Here is a 16,084-nt window from a genome sequence, read left to right as displayed (position 1 = left end):
CCCCCGAACGGCCCCTCTCGCAGGCTGGGCTGAGAGGGGAGGTGGGCAGGGGGAGTGGGGGGTGGGATGGGGAGTGGGGGCGGTGGGTGCAGGCTGGGGGAGCAGAGTTGGGGTGCGGGGTGGAGGGTAGGACCTGGAGGTGCTGGGTGGGACCGGGGGGTGCAGCACGTCAGACGGGGGTGTGGGGTGCAGGCTGTACCCCCAGGCACAGCCCTGAGCCGGCCAGCGGGCGCTGGGGAGGAGCTCCCCGTCCCCTTCCCTCAGCAGCTCGGGGAGCCCCAGGGGAAGCCCCCGGCCGCATCCCTGGCACCATCCCCTTGGTGGCACTGGGGTGCCTCCGCCAGCTCCCCGCGGGCACACTCGCCCCCGGCCCGGCCCTTGGGTACCGCGATGCCGATCGGTGAGGGGCCAGGGTTGGCACTCAGCGCCCCTCGCACCCTCCGGCCACAGCTCCTGGCCCCCCTGGCAGCGGCTGTGCCACCAGCACCACGGCAGGCTGTGGGCACGGCACGGCACGGCACGGCACGGCACTGCACGGCACGGCACGGCACGGCACGGCGGGGCACCTCGGCCCCGCATCTCCAGGCAAGCTGCCTCCCGGGGTGCCACTGGCAGAGCCCCCCGCCCTGCCCGAGCCCTCGGGACCCCCAGCCCCGCCGAGCCTCGGCACAGCCCCGGGCGGGCACGGGCACGGGCACGGGCACGGGCGGACACGTGCAGCCGGGAAGCACCGGGGACACCCCGGCTGCGCCCGGGGACACCGCGGCTGCACCTCGGGGGATGCCCGGAGCCCAGAAGCGCCACGGGGCGCGGGGGTCTCCCTGCCGGGGGTCTCTGCCGTGTCGCCGGCACCGCCCGCAGCCCCCGACCCCCACGGCAGCCTCGGGGGGCGGCTGAGCTTCCCCGGCCGCCCGGTGCGGCGGCGGCTGAGCCCGGTTGGCGCTGCCGAAGGGGCAGCTCGCGGCTTTGATTCGCTTCCAGCCAACATGGTCTCCAAATGCTCTAAAAATAGTTGTTCTGCGCACAAACCCCGCGGCAGCCCCGGCCGCCGAACAAAGCCGGGGAGCCGCCGCGGCCCGGCCGCCTCCCGCTGCCCACCCCGGGGGCCCCGCCGGAGGGGACGGAGGTGGTCCCGGCCCCGCTCCCCGCGCTCTTACCCGGTTGCGCTCGCCCGTCGCGGCGGTGCGGGACGGGATGGGACGCGGGGCTCGGCACCGTGCCCTCGCCTTAGGCCGCCGGGACCGTCCTTCGCGGCATCCCCCGGCCGGCGCTCGGCTCGGCACGGTGACGGACCCTGCCTCGCCCGGCGTTCCGGCGGGGAAGGACCGGCCGCCGCCCCCCGTGCCCGGCTGTGTCCCCGGCGGCGCCGACCCGGTGGCCGGGAGACCGGGGGCCCCGGGCCGGCTGGCGGTGCCGCTGCCGCACGGCAGGACCGGCGAGTCACGCTCGCCGCGGCGGCAGAGGCGTTCCGAAGTAGGTTACCTGCGCCGGCTGGGCGAGACACGCGGCAGCCACCGGCACGAAAATGGAAAACCCACCCGAAATCCCGCCTTTTTTTTTTATATTTAGGGACCTCGGCGGTGCCGTGCCGCAGCCGGGAGCCTGCAGGGACCTAACCGGCCATTTTAGGTGACGGCGAGCGGGGTCCCCCGCAGCCCCCCGTGTCGGTGGCGAGCGGGGGACACCGTCACCGCAGTCCCCCCCTCCCGTCCTGAGGTGACCCCGCGTGCGGCGGTGACACCCCCCGCCTTGGCCGGGGTCCCTCGTGCGCCGGCGGCGGTGGGGACGCACGAGGGACCCCGGCCAAGCGCCTCTCCCGTGACAAGTGCCGCAGCGTATTATTATTGTTGTTGTCACTTTGAGTCACTGCCACCACCGCGCTCCTCCTCCTCCTCCTCCTCCTCCTTCTCCTCCTCCTCCTCCTTCCCAGCGCCAGGGAACAACTCCGGGATTGACTCAGAGGGGACAGGAGCGGCGTCCGTGAGTCACCCCCACCCTCTGCGCCCCCCACCCCTGACTCACGGCGGGGGGGCCCCCCGAGCCCCCCTCAGCGTGGGTGCTGCTGCCGGGGGGGCCAGGAACACGGTGGGCGTCCCCGGGCTACGAAATTTAGCCTCCAACAGATGGTCGTGCCGAAACCACCGTGGCCTTGACCTCATCCCCGGAGTTGTAATTTGGAGGTGAAATATTTGGCCTCTGTGGGAGGAGCGCCTGGCCACACGTGCCACAGCTCGGGGAGCCACCGCCACTGGGATCTGGGGGACTTGGGGGGACAAAGTGCTGGTGAGAGCTGGGGTGGTCCTAAAAATAGACCTGGTCCAGAGGGGAGACCCTGGGGTGGTCAGCAGCACTGAGCCAACCCCGGGGTGCACCCCAAGGATGGTGTCACTGCACCCCAAGGATGGTGTCACTGCACCCCAAGGATGGTGTCACTGCACGCCATGGCACCACTGCACCCACAGCCCCCTGGGGAGCGATTCTGGGGTGCTGTGCACCCCACAGCACCCCAGAGAGTGATGCACTGCACCCCACAGCACCCCAGAGAGTGATGCACTGCACCCCACAGCATCCCAGAGGGTGACTCACTGCACCCCACAACAGCCCAAAGAGCAACACACAACACCCCACAGCACCCCAGGGAGCAGCACAAGGTACCCCACAGCACCCCTGAGAGTGATGCGCGCCACCCCAAAGCACCCCAGGGCACCCTGGGGAGTGATTTCCTGCACTCCAGAGCACCACAGCACCCCGTGGCACCCCATGGTACCCCGGGGAGCGACACAGGGCCCTGCACTGCTCCACACCACAGGCAATCCCAGATCTGTCAGAGCAGGAGCACTGGCAAGGCCAAGAGAAGACCAAACTGCCCATGGGATGGCATGGGCTGGGATGGGACAGTGACATGTGTTGGAGACCCCAGTGGCAGGCTGTGGTGCTGCTCTGCAGGTGGGACAGTGTGGACACAGCAGGATAATGAAGGAGCTGCTGGAGCACTGGGAACGTCTCACTGGGAGCCCAGGAGCTCCACGTGCTCAGTTACAGGGGAGAAAAGTCCAGGAGATGATCTGATCCCGGTGAGCAGAGCCCAGAGCCCCACGGGGACCCTCGGGCTGGCGGGGAGCAGGGCTGGGAGCCGAACCAGGGCAGGAGCTGAGCTGGAGCGATCCAAACCAGGATTGGGGATGGGCCGTGAACTGGGAACGGCGGTTAACCGCAGGAACAGGCCCAACACCGCCGGCACGCGCCGAGCCCTGCGGCAGGGAAGCGGGATGGCGGCTGGGCCTGGTGCAGGTGAGCAGCATCTGCCCGTGGGTTCCTCCCGCGCCAGGAGCCCAAACCAACCGGCGGCCTCGAGGCGAGCGGGACCCAGAGCCATCTCACCAGATCCCACGCCCCGGCACCGGCTCCTCCCGCCGCGGCACGAGCGCGCCTGGCACACGCGTGTCCTCGGCACGCGCCGGCAGCACCTGCCAAGCCCACGCGCTTCCCTTGGGGCACTGCGCCTCGCCGGGGCACGGCCCGTGGGAAGGCGCCGGGCAGGGATGTGCCAAGATAAAACTCCCTGCAAGAAAACCACCGCCCGAGGGTCTCCGAGCGGCCAGCACGGCACGGCACGGTGTGACACGGCACGGTGTGACACGGCACGGTGTGACACGGCACGGGGCTCTAGGGGCAAAGCGGTGGCTGCCACTGGATTTCAGGGCCGTGGCCGGTCAGGGTCATCGGGGGACACCGGAACACACCGGGGCTGCGGCCTGGCCAGCGGGCACCGGCATCCCGCCGTTCCTCGAGAGAGCGGCGTGTCACCGAAGCTGCTCCGCTGGGAAGTTTGGAGCTGACTCAGCACGAGGGGCCGGAGCTGCCGGGAGCAGCAGGGCTGGTCCCACACTCGGGGGCTCCGGGAGTCTCCCCGCAGCCAGGCTGGGCGGGATGCGGGTGCCCGGCGCGGCGGCGAGTGCGGAATGTGGCCGGTCCCGCGGTGACACCGGCGACGTCACACAAAGGGCAGAAACACAGAAAGAGGAACTGAGCGAGGAGGAAAATCTCATTTGCCCACAGGTTTGCGCAGGCGAAACACCCCGGAAAGCGGGGGGAGGAAATAGCAGTGGGAGGGAAAGGGGAGTGAGGGGGAAGGGGAAGGGACGGGAAAGGGGAAGTGAGGGGGAAGGGAGACAGCAGTGGGAAGTGAATGGGAAGTGGGAAGTGAGTGGGAAGAGGGAAGTGAGTGGAAGGAGGGGGAAACGAGTGGGAAGGGCGAAGTGAGTGGAAAGGGTGAAGTGAGTGGAAAGGAGGAGAAGCAAGAAGGGAGGGGAAAGCAAAAAGGAAGGAGAGTGATGGGGAAGGTGGAAGGAAGAGGGACATAAGCTAGAGGAACAGAGGAGCAATAGGGTAGTGGGCAGTGAGCAAGAAGGGGGAAGTGAGAGGGAATGGGAAGGAAGAAGGAATGGGAAAACGAGCAGGAAGGGGGAAGTGATCAGGAAGTGGGGAGTGGGAAGGAGGAAGCGAGAGGAGAGGGAAGGGGAGAAGGTAGGGGGAAATGCACAGGTAGGGGAAAGAGAGCAGGAAGTGGGAAGTGAGTGGGAAGGGGGAGAAGCAAGAGGAATGGGGGAACCAAGCCGCGGCCCAGCTGGGGGATCCAGGAGCGGGGAGCAGCGGGCAGGATGGGCAGGATGGGCAGTCCCCCGCCAGGCCCCTGCCCGCCGCCCCCTCCCGCCGGCCCCGCGGCGCTTCGCCTCCCCCGGGGGGATTTTTGGTGCAAAAGCCCCGAAGTTGGGGCAGGGCCGGCCGGGCCCAGCGGCCCCGCTGCGGCAGGGCAGGGGCGAGCGCGGCCCCGCGCCTCCCCGGGGGGCACACGGCGGTGACACCGCGGGCCGGGAGGGGACCGGGGGGACACCCGGCGGTGCCACGGGGCCCCGCTGCCCTTCAGCCGCCCGCGCGGCGTTCAAGGACACGGCGGCGCCGCGGGGGCCGGGCCGGCCGGGCCGCGCAGCCACCCCCGCCCGCACAGCCGGGCCGAGCGGGGCCGGGCCGGGCGGGGGCGGCGCGGGGCCGGGGGGGCCCGGCGGGCCCGGCCCTGCCGCGTTTTCCTGCCGCGGGCCCGGGACGGCGGAGACACCGGGGCCGCGTCCGCCCGGGCCGAGCCCCGCCGAACCGCGCCGGACAGAGCCGAACTCCGCCGGAGGAAGCCGAACCGCGGCCGGAGGGACCCGAACCTCAGCCGCAGGGACCCGAACCCCTGCCGGAGGAACCCGAATCCCCTCCGGATGGACCCGAACCTTTCCGAAGGCACCAGCGGAACCGAACCGGACGGAGCTGAACCGAACCGAACGGAGCCGAACCCGGCCGAACGCATCAGCCGAACTGAACCGAACGGAGCCGAGCGGAGCCGAGCGTGCCCGAGCGGAGTCGAGCGCGCCCGGGCCGGGCCGGCGGTGCCGGTCCCGCTGTCCCTGCGGTCCCGCTGTCCCGCTGTCCCGGTTACCTGGGCCGGTGCGGGCCCGGCGCCGAGCCCCGCCGAGCCGTGCCGAGCCGTGCCGAGCCCCGCCGAGCCGCCGCCGCCGCCGCCGCTGCGCTGCCCGGCCAGGCCTCCTCCCGCAGCGCCGCCGCCTCCACTGCAGCACCGAGCCTGCCGCGCGGTCCTAGAGCCCGCCGGCTGCGCGCACCGGCACGGCGCTGCACGGCACGGCACGGCACGGCACGGCACGGCACGGCACGGCACGGCACGGCACGGCACGGCACGGCACGGCACGGCACCGCCGGCACGGCACCACCGGCACGGCACGGCACGGCACGGCACGGCACGGCACGGCACGGCACGGCACGGCACCGCCGGCACGGCACGGCACGGCACCGCCGGCACGGCACGGCACGGCACGGCACGGCACGGCACGGCACGGCACGGCACCGCCGGCACTGCACGGCACGGCACGGCACGGCACGGCACCGCCGGCACTACACGGCACGGCACGGCACGGCACGTCACGGCACCCACGGCACGGCACGGCACGGCGCTGAGCTCCTGCTCCGCGGGCCAGCGGCCGGGACAGAGCCTGGTGCTGGGCTGTGCTGAGCCGTGCTAACATGTGTGCCATCCCAAACCCTGCCATGCCATCCCAAACCCTGCCGTGCCAAGCTGTGCCAAGGCGTTCCATGCGATGCCAAGCCAGGCCAAGGCAAGCTGTTCTGTGCCAACCTAGGCTGGGCCAGGCCAAGTGTGGTCAAGAGCTGTGCCATGTCAAGCCAAGCCCTGCCAAGCTGAGCTGTGCCAGGCCAGGCCAGGCCAGGCTGGTCTGAGCCAAGACAGGCACAGTCAAGGGCTGTGCAGTGCCAAGCCAAGCCAAGCCGTGCCATGCCAAGGCTGACCATGCTAAGATGAAGCCAAGTCAAGTGCAGTCAATGGCTGCGCAGTGCCAAGCCATGCCATGCCATGCCAAACCATGCCATGCCGAGCCCTGCCAAGTTCTGCCATGCTAAGACCAAGCCATTCCATGCCAAGCCCAGCAGAGTCAAGGCAGCTGCAGTGTCAAGCTAAGCCATGCCGTGCTGTGCCAAGCTGTGCTGTGCTAAGTTGTGCCAAACCCTGCCGTGCCAAAGCAGACCATGCCTGACCAAACCAAGCCAATTGCAATCAACAGCTGTGCAGAGCCAAATCATGCCATGCCATGCTGTGCCAACCTGTGCCATGCCAAGCCAGGCCAGGCCAGTCCAAGCTAAGCCAAGCCAAGCAGAGTCAAGGGCTGTGCAGTGCCGAGCCAAGCCGAGCTGTACTGTGCCAAGCCAGGCTGTGCCAGATCAAGACAAGCCAAGTGCACTCAAGGGCTGTTCAGTGTCATGCCAAGCCGTGCCAAGCCGTGCCAAGCCTTGCCAACCTGTGCCGTGCCAAGCCAGGCTGTGCCAAGCCAAGTGTGGTCAAGGGCTGTGCACTGCCAAGCCAAACCAAGCCAGGCTGTGCCATACCAAGCCAAGCCAAGCCAAGCCAAGCCAAGCCAAGCCAAGCCAAGCCAAGCCAAGCCAAGCCAAGCCATCCCTTCTTGCCCCATCCGTTCTCCCCAAACTCATGCCAGCTGTGTCCCCTGGTCCCTGGTACTGTCATCACCCCTGGGCACGGTTGGGATATCTTGAAGAGTTCTGCCCACTGGGTACCCCAGCTGGGGCTGCATGAGGCCCCTGGATCCTCCCTGGCTGGCGGGATGGCAGGGCTGAGGGGTGACCAGAGTGTCCTCAATCCCATCCCTGCAGGGTGTTTGCCTGGCAGCTCCTCGGGAAGCTCAGAGCTGGGTGGTGGGCATGGACACCCAGGAGTTTCAGCAGGCAGAGATCCACAGCAGCAGATCTGAGGCCTTGGGAGCTGGGGGGTCTCTGGGGAAGGGGATTTGTCACTCCCTCTGCTGGGTCTGGGGTGGTCTGTGGGAGTTGGGCTGGGATGGCAGAGCCAGGCACTGCCAGGACAACCAGCAGCTGCTCGGAAGCTCACGGAGCTGGGGGCTCAGGGCTGGACCTGAGGAGCACTGCAGACCCCAGAAGAGCTGGGGGGCTGCAGAGAGCTCCCAGTGCCACTCCCAACACCTGGCACAGGTATTGCTTTCAGTCCATAAAAGCCTGGGCTTGATCCAGGCCACAGCGGGCACCGGCAGTGCTGAGGATGGGGTGACTTTGGGGAGACCCTTGGAGCATCCAGCACCACCTGGACACTGTCTGGGGTTCCAGGGTTGTGCCACAGACCCCTGGCACAGGCATGGAAGGGCTCAGCACCACCTGGCTGTGCTTTGGCAGCTCCACTCCTGCCTGGCTGAGCCAGGATGCAGCCCTGAGAGAAACCCCCTGGCCACCCTCAGTGCTGGAAGGCTCCTGGTGCACAGGGGGGCACTGCAAAATAACGCATTAATTAACTGTGCTAATTAATGGTGTGTTCCCTGGTGGGACAGGCCCTGCTCACCCCCATGGGTGTCCTGCAGGAGCCTCCGGGGGATCCCAGCTGGAAAGGGGCAGGTGCCTCTGGACCAGAGCAGAAGACTGGGATTGATCCCCCAGATTTTACAGGCAATGTCCCGCTGGGCTGGGATGAAACACTGAAATTCCATGGGCAGAATTCCAGGGTCCTGCTGGGCTGGGATGGGGATTTACCCCCCAGGTCCCACACTGGGGAACAGCCCCACACTCAGCTGGGCTGGGCTGGGCAGGAGAGGAGGAGGATGGCTATGGGTCACCCATCTTCCACACCAGCTCTTGGTGTCTCCACGCTCCTGGCAGCTTCCATCCCCTCTGTGCTCCAAGGACCCCTGCAAGGCTGAGCCCCAGCAGCTCTGCTGCAGCCACTCCTGCCCTGGCAGCTCCTTTTGGTTCGAGGCGGAATTATCGCCCAGGATAATCCCTGCCGGGGAGCTCAGGCTGGTTGGAGGAGGGCAGCAGCTTCCAGCAGGGCTCTTCCAACCCCCTGTAAATCTCCTGTCCCGCGGATGGGGCAGCAGCACGGCTGGGATGGTCAGTCTGGAACTAGTGCTCCCCAGGCTCCGGCTGCCCACCGCCCACCCCGGCAGAGCTGGGGGTCCCTGGGGTCACCCCGCCCGAGCAGCCTCTGGCAGCTCAGCCTCGTCACCGAGAGAGCAGCGGCACCGCGACCCGGTGACACGGTGACAGCTGCCAATGCACAGGCAGGTCCCTCTGGGCGGGGATCGGATTAATTAATCTCGCCTGGAGGGCGGGCACCAAATTAAAGCGGTGCCGGTGACACGGGCAGCCCGGGGAGCAGCTGGTGTCACATGCAGAGCAGCGTCACGGTGTGCCGGGGTGGCACTCGCTGTGCCAGGGTGGGGGGTGACCCTCCCAGGGCACAGAGGGACACGAGGACATGGCACACTGCTGGTGAGCCGAGGGGTGACACGGGGTGACGAGGGCGGCTGGCCAAGGCATGGTGGCTCCGAGGGATGCAGGTTTGATGGCACCGTGGCCTGAGGGACCCCAAGGAACCCAGGCATGATGCCACCGTGGCTCAAGGGACCCCAGGCATACAGGTGTGATGCCACCACAGCCAGAGGGATCCCAAGGGACGCAGATGTGGTGGCAACGAGGGACCCCCACGGAGTGCCCTCCGTGCCACTCTCGGTGCCACTCCCGGTGCCATTCCCGGTGCCACTCCCGGTGCCATTCCCGGTGCCATTCCCGGTGCCTCTCCCGGGCTCCTGTGTGGCTCCTGCTGCCTCAGCCTGGGGAGGGTGAGCAGCTGCGGCCGGTCCCCGCTGTCCCTGCTGTCCCCGCTGTCCCCGCTGTCCCCGCTCCCCCCTCTCCCGCCTGACCTCGTTTCCAGCTCCGAGGGCTCCTCGTTATGCAATCGCCGCCGAATTCCTGCACAAGCAGAAATGGCCGACAGTCCTGTCATCCCACGGCCACGGGGACCGCGGTGACCCTGCGCGCCCCGGACAGCCCAGCCCGCCGCCCTGCCCCGGGAGGAGGGTGGCGGAAGGGGCTCAGTGGGGCTGTGCCCCTGCTGCCATGTCCCCAAGTGTGACCCTTGTGCGACCCCTGGCACGCGTGGCTGTGGCAGTGCTGGTGGCACCGAGAGCACGTGGCGCTGGCCTGTCCCTGGGGACACAGCGTGTGGGGACGGCAGGGTCCGGGACCCCCGGGAGAGGCCACAGCCCCCACGGAGCCGCGACAGGCTCTGGGCACCTGCGGCCACACGCGTGGCGTCCCATCGCCACCGAGCTTGCCACCGCTAGCCCAAGGTGGGGCAGGAGGAGCAGCAGGAGGGCTGGAGAGGAGAAAAGGGATTGATCCGGGAACGGAAGGAGGAATGGCATTTCTGGGGTGCAGGGGGTCCCTGAGGGTTCCTTGGGGTGCACATGGGATCTCCGAGAGGTGTTTGGGGTCCCTGGGGTCTCCTGGGGCTTCGTGGGTTCTCCATGCCATACTTGGGGTCTTTAGGGCCTCTGTGGGGCAGATGGGGTTCCCGGGCTCTCCTTGGGGTGCACTGATACCCTGAGGGTCTCTGTGGGGCTCCTGGGGGTCTCCGTGGGGCTCCTGGGGGTCTCCGTGGGGCTCCTGGGCTCTCCGTGGGGCTGAACCCACCCGCTACCTCCCACGCCGAGCAGAAGCTGCCCCTCCCCCCGCAGCCGGGAATAATCGGGGTTAATTACGGCGCTAATGAGGTGTGAAAGGGTTACTGCCTGTGGGATGAGCAGCGGGGCAGGGACAGGGACAGGGACAGGGACAGGGACAGGGACAGGGACAGGGACATCGGTGCCATTGGACCTGGCTGAGCCCGCACAGCTGCTGTGGCCGTGGGAAGGGACAGGGCGGGGGGGACTCTTCCCGAGGGAGGGGACATCGGGCCCGGGAGCAGCTCGGGGCACACCAAGGCCACTGCGGTGGTTTTGTGTCCCCAAACGGAGCCTGGCGGGGGGCGCGGGCAGGACGGGGTGGGTGGCAGGGCCTGGGGGTGCCGCGGGCACGGTGGGGGACAGGTGGGACAGGGCAGTGGCACCCAGCGCGGTGGTGAAGCGGAGGGCAGGGGTGGGCAGGGACGATGCCACTGCTGGGCCAGGCAGAGCCCAGTGCTGCGATGCTGTCCCTGTCGTTGTCCCTTGCCGGTGCCACGACGACAATGCTCAGTCCGAGGGCACATGGCGTCCCGGGACTGTCCAGGTTTCCTCGCTGTCACCTCATGCTGGCCGAGGAGCACAAAGCTGCCCCAGGCCCGCGGCCGGGAGCCCCCAGCTCTGGGAAGGGTTTGGATTTTTCCCACCGGGATGCCTAATCCCTACAACAAATGAGCACCGGGAAGGGCAGCGCTGTGCCAAATCGGGGCTGGGGGGTGGAGAGGACACTCCTGAGCCCGGGACCCCGCGGATTCCCAGGGATAAGGTTTCCGCCGGGATGGTGGCAGCAGGGAGTCCCTCGGCAGCGGCCTGGCAGGGTCCGGCTGTCCGGCATGGCTGCCGGGCCTGGCAGAGGTGACACTGACCGCAGGGAGCCTCTAGCTGGGGCTCAGCTCTGGGTGCCACCACCTCGCTGTCCCCAGCCCGTTCTCCGCCGCCAGATGTGCGGGTGTGCGGTGGGGCACATCTGGCGGCGGGGCAGCTGTGCCGGCGCCGTGCCGAGGGGCTGAACACTGTGAGCTCTGTGTGCTCGCCGTGACCCTCAGCCATGACCAATGCGGGATCTCCGGCTGAGCCCCGCCGTGCAGCGCCGGCAGCTGCTCCCGCCTCCCAGGAAAACCCTGCTCCCCTTTTTGCGTGAAATCCCTGCCTCTTCCACATGGCGAAGGGACAAGACACCCCGCGGGGAGGAGATGGATTTATTAAATATTTGGCGGATGACAGAACATGGCTCCTCGCAGGCTGCTGCTGGAAACGTTCCCCGTGCTTACGGCATCGACTGTGGTGTGGCTTCGCCAGCAGCGCCAGGGACAGTCCAGCTCCAGGGACAGTCCAGCTCCAGGGACAGTCCAGCTCCAGGGACAATCCAGGCCCAGGGACAGTCCTGCTCCAGGGACAGTCCTGCTCCAGGGACAGTCCTGCTCCAGGGACAGTCCTGCTCCCAGGGACAGTCCAGCTCCAGGGACAGTCCTGCTCCAGGGACAGTCCAGGCCCAGGGACAGTCCAGCTCCAGGGACAGTCCAGCTCCAGGGACAGTCCAGCTCGCTCCCACACTCCCTGTCCCCGCAGGAATAGGGAATGGCACCGGAGCTTGCTGTGGCCCCCAGTGACACGCCGGCCAGGGCTCGGGGCGCCAGGAGTGGCAGGAGCAGCCAAAGCCACCACTGTCCTTGTGTGTGTCACCCACAGGCCAGCTGGCATGGGACCCCACGTTGCTCCCATCCCTGTTCCCTGCCCCACGGGTATGGGGACGTCCCTCTCCTGGCATTAACCCCAGCGGGCTCTGCCCCGGGGACTTCCCTTGGGAAAATACTTTTTTTGGGAAAATGCTTTTTTTGGGTGGGTTTTGCCCCAGGGAATTACAAATGGCAGTCCGGAGGGTGCAGCTGGTATGAGCCCCATGGCTCTGTCCCAGCCTGTGCTCAGCCCAGGGGGCAATTAAAAAGTGGGGTAATTACACTTCAGTCAGTGTGAGGCTGTGCTGGGGACTGTGACTGGCTGTCCCCTGGGAGCACAGCAGTGTCCCTGGAAAACCAGGATGGCCTGGGCCAGGGAGATGTGCCATTCCTGGTGTTCCCAGGGCAGCTTAGTCAGTGTTGGTGAGATTTGGAGTAGATTTCCCAAGCAGCCTAGCAGGACACTGTCTGGGGGTCTGAGCCAGGAGTGGGGGGAGCAGATGAGGAGCTGCCAGACCCCAGCCTGGTGCCCACAGCCCCAGGACTCTGCACACACCTGGGCTGGAACCTTCCTCTGGGGTTAAGGCAATTATCCCGAAGGCAATAGAAATTTCAGGCTTGGAGTTAAGGGTGGGGAAGTTGGGTGTTTTTTTCCCTGACACATCCCAGCATGGCACTGGTGGAGGTGCCTGGTGTCACTGGGATAACTCCAGGCATCCTGGATCCTCCAGCACAGCTCAGAGCCACGTGCAGGCTTGTCCTGGTGCTTCCTGGGCTCAGTTTGTTTTCCCATCTCCATCCCCATCCTTGTCCTCATCCCCATCCCCATTCCCCTCCCTGTCCCCCTCCCTGTCCCCCTTGGCTGGCTGAAGCTGCTGCTCAGCTCCAGGTTCTCATCACTGCCCTTCCCTCGTCGGCAGCTCGTTCCCAACATTTCCACTGAGCCAAAGCTGTGGCCACCACGGGTGTTTATTGTCCCTGTCCCGAGGTGAGCACATTCCCGGGGCTGGGCTGGCGTGGGGAGGGGGCAGAGCTGGGGGTCTTGCAGGGTCTCTTGCTCTGTCCATCCATCACTCCCCATAAATATTTATAGATGCATCAGGGCCCTCAGCTCCTTCCACTAAAAATAACATTTCTAGGCACCATGGGAGAAAAACGCTGGAAGCACTCATGGCTGGGACTGGTGGCCACGTTTTGGGAGTGATGATGGAGCCCAGCAGGGCTCAGGGGGATCTGCCACTCCCTGCTCTGCTATTTCCCACATTTCAACCAAAACTGAACCCAGCTCCTGGTGCTGATGCTCCTCTCAGCCTGGCCAAGCTCCTTCCTCAGCTCCCTCAACGGCATGGAGAAGCTTTAGGAGCCTGGAGAGCTGTTCCCAGCAGGGCTGGGAATTGTGGAGGTTGGTGGCCCATCAAGGACCCCTGTCACCCCACCGTCCACCCCCGGGAGGACACGACCTCACACCTGCCTCCAGGTGGGCTTTTGAAGGCTGAATCCCCTCTGTGCCACGCAGGAGGGACCCCGGGAGGGGCTGCACGCCTCGTTCCATGCACAGGGAGGGGCAGAAGCCATGGGGAGTGACCAGCGTGGGGCGTGGTGGTGGCACTGCTGAGGAGCAGATGGAGCAGCACAGGGAGCAGGAACAGCCACCAGCAGGTTCCTTTCCGGTTTTGTCTTGTTTTTTAAGCCTCCCGTGACTCGCTGAGCCGCGTGGGACATGGTCTGGTCACCGTGAGGAAACACACCGAGGGTACATGCAATGGCCTGAGGGGCAGAGCCCTCCGGGTGTTTTGGGAGAGCCCTCCGGGTGTTTTGGGAGAGCTGTGTCGGCAGCAGGTGGTGGAGATCAGTCACAGTTGCACGATGGTGATGGAAGGGCTGGAACTGCCTCTGCCCAAGGCAGGGAGACATCCCTCGATGGCAAACACAACCTCCGAGCCTGGAGCACCAGAGATTGCTGTCAGAACCCGCAGGGAGCAGAGCTGCAGAGATCCTGCAGAGCCACGAGTGCTGCGACCTGGGAAAGGAGCCTCAGGGGACCTTGTGGCTCTGCACAGCTCCTGACAGGAGGGGACAGCCAGGGGGATCAGGCTGTGCTCCAGGGAACAGGACAAGGGAAATGGCCTCAGGCTGGGCCAGGGCAGGGTCAGGTTGGATATTGGGAACAATTCCTCCCTGGAAAGGACTGTCCATCCCTGGCACAGCTGCCCAGGGCAGTGGTGAGCTCCCCATCCCTGGAGGGATTTATAACAAAATAAATGGCATTTGGGAACAGGGGGCAGTGGTGACCTTGGCAGTGCTGGGGGACGACTGGGCTCTGGTCCTAGAGAGATTTTCCACCCGCAGAGACTCCATGATTCCATGAAGCTGTGACTCCCTGAGCCTCCTGGCTGAGGCTGTGCACACCTGGGCTATTCCTGGCAAGCTCAGAGCAGAGCCAAGGTGTGGCACCCACCTTGTCCCCAGCCCAGAGCACTGAGTGCCACAGCCAGGAATTCCCTGGACACCTCCAGGGATGGAAACTCCAAACCTCCCTGGGCAGCTCCTGCCGAGGCCTGACCACCCTTTCCATGAGGAAATTCTCCCTGGTGGAAGAGCCACCACAGTTTAAAGGATTATTTTTGCTTTTCTCTCTTGTCTTTTCCCATTCTTTCTGTAGGATAAAGAAGGCTGACAGGTTGCTCTCTCACTTCTCAGTGGTCTCTAATTTAGTGCTGCTCCTTGGTGGTGTTGGGAGTCCCTGCTGGGCTCTGGGGGGAACTGGGGCTCCTGCTGTCCAGATCAGCCCTGAGGGGTGATGGTGACACTCATCCCTTCCTCCAGAGCCATGGCAGTTTGGGGATGTGAAGAAAAGCCACACTGTGGCACAATCAGCTGCCCGTGCTGCCTCCCTCCCCAACGCTGTAATTTCACTCCTTCTTGAGTTACCAGATTGTTTCCCAGATGAGGCAGGACTTGAATTTCTAATGTAAAAACTGTCAGAAAGACTCCTGAGCCCCTCTGGGGTTCTCTCCTGCTGCTGAAGGAGGCAGGAAGGGCAAATCCCCTTTTTCCTCCTTTGCCAGTGGCCTGCAGAGGACACTTGGTGGGAACTGGTGGTGGGAATTTATCCCACAGAATGGTGCTTTGGATCCACCAGTGATTCTCCTGGTCCCTGACCACCAAGGCTGGGGCTCAGTTAAAGGTGAAAACCTTTCTCCTGCCTGGTCCCCACAGTCAGCCAGCCTAGTGTGAGGGAGAAGGTCCCAGAGGAAGCTCCCTGCTGTCCCCATCCCTCTCTGGGTGCATCCATGGCAGGATTTTCTGCCAGGAGAACCCTCCTTCCCCCTGGGAGAGGGGAGTGATGGGCAATATGGCAAACATCCAGCGAGAGCAGAAACCTGACCGTGCCTCCCCCAGCTTTTCAGGTGGGGCAGATAAGGATCTCCCTGGAGACACTGCCAGGCTCCAGCTCCTGCCCCTGCTGCTCTCAGCTCCACCTGTTTGTCTGTCCATCTGTTGTGCCTTGTTAGAGCTTGAAGCCCTGCCTTTTTGGGGGCAGACACTGTATTTTTGGTACATCTGCACAGCGTCCATCACCACAGCTCCTATTTCCTGCCTGAACCTCTCGTTACAGGAGTGACACAGTAAATGGGAGAGGAGGCTGCTCTTGCTCAAGGTCAATGTGTTTTCCCACTCCAGAGAGACCTCAGAGCCACTCCAGTGCCTGAAGGGGCTCCAGGAGAGCTGTAGAGGGACTGGGGACAAGGGATGGAGGGACAGGACACAGGGAATGGCTTCCCACTGCCAGAGGGCAGGGATGGATGGGATATTGGGGTGGAATTGTTCCCTGGGAGGGTGGGGAAGGGCTGGGATAGAATTCCCAGAGAAGCTGTGGCTGCCCCTGGATCCCTGGCAGTGTCCAGGTTGGACAGGGCTTGGAGCAGCCTGGGACAGTGGGAGGTGTCCCTGCCATGGCAGGGGTGGCACTGGATGAGCTTTGAGTTCCCTTCCCACACAAACCATTCCATAACTGTATGAAAAACATCCTTTTGAACACTACAGAGGGGTGGGCAGGTGGGGACCTTCCTGGTGCAGAAACAGGAGATGAAGGACCAGAGCAGGAGGTGACAGGAGCTCCAAGAGCTGCTGGAGAAGGGAAATCTGTCCATCCTTACCTGAGTTGGTGTCCAGCCTGCAGCTCTGCTAACCTGCAACACAGGGAAGGGCAGAGTCAGCACACTGTGGTAGCACAAAGGGCACAGCTAGCAGGGGAGCGTTTGATTTCCCATGAAATGAGGGATCTGCCCCCCATCTCTTACTGCCCCAGCA

General features: G+C 65.5%; 3 protein-coding genes across 19 annotated transcripts in view; 1 reads left to right on the top strand and 2 right to left on the bottom strand.

Moving 5' to 3' along the window:
- The window catches only part of DNMT3A (DNA methyltransferase 3 alpha), a 37,095-nt gene extending 31,509 nt beyond the window's left edge, over positions 1–5,586 (bottom strand). For 3 of the 4 annotated variants that reach the window (XM_085057273.1, XM_085057275.1, XM_085057276.1), the window contains exon 1: positions 5,483–5,586. The gene's annotated coding sequence lies outside the window, so the exon portion shown is untranslated. Of the gene's footprint in view, positions 1–1,157; positions 1,686–5,482 lie in introns of those variants that run through there. The other variant, XM_085057274.1, reaches the window with a different exon arrangement.
- Positions 4,556–10,007, top strand: LOC146440557 (uncharacterized). Its single transcript, XM_085057292.1, has 2 exons — positions 4,556–6,505; positions 6,705–10,007. Exon 1 carries the CDS (start codon positions 5,265–5,267, stop codon positions 6,078–6,080), a length of 816 nt encoding a protein of 271 aa, XP_084913418.1. The 5' UTR covers positions 4,556–5,264; the 3' UTR covers positions 6,081–6,505; positions 6,705–10,007.
- A 2,714-nt stretch (positions 10,008–12,721) lies between these two features.
- DTNB (dystrobrevin beta) overlaps positions 12,722–16,084 on the bottom strand; it is a 118,816-nt gene continuing 115,453 nt past the window's right edge. For 10 of the 14 annotated variants that reach the window (XR_014851193.1, XR_014851194.1, XM_085057279.1 and 7 more), the window contains 2 exons: positions 15,931–15,963; positions 12,722–13,712 (listed from right to left, as the gene is read on the bottom strand). Coding sequence is in view for 12 of the 14 variants with exons in the window: in XM_085057279.1 (XP_084913405.1) it covers positions 15,959–15,963 (5 nt within the window). In the remaining 2 variants the exon portion in view is untranslated. Of the gene's footprint in view, positions 13,791–15,930; positions 15,964–16,084 lie in introns of all 14 variants that reach the window. The other 4 variants (XM_085057281.1, XM_085057286.1, XM_085057282.1 and 1 more) reach the window with 3 other exon arrangements.

The sequence above is a fragment of the Lichenostomus cassidix genome, chromosome 3 (assembly GCF_008360975.1).
Source record: "Lichenostomus cassidix isolate B80296 chromosome 3, HeHo_3.0, whole genome shotgun sequence".
Classification (NCBI taxonomy): domain Eukaryota; kingdom Metazoa; phylum Chordata; class Aves; order Passeriformes; family Meliphagidae; genus Lichenostomus; species Lichenostomus cassidix.
This window is presented reverse-complemented; position numbering and strand designations above follow the sequence as displayed.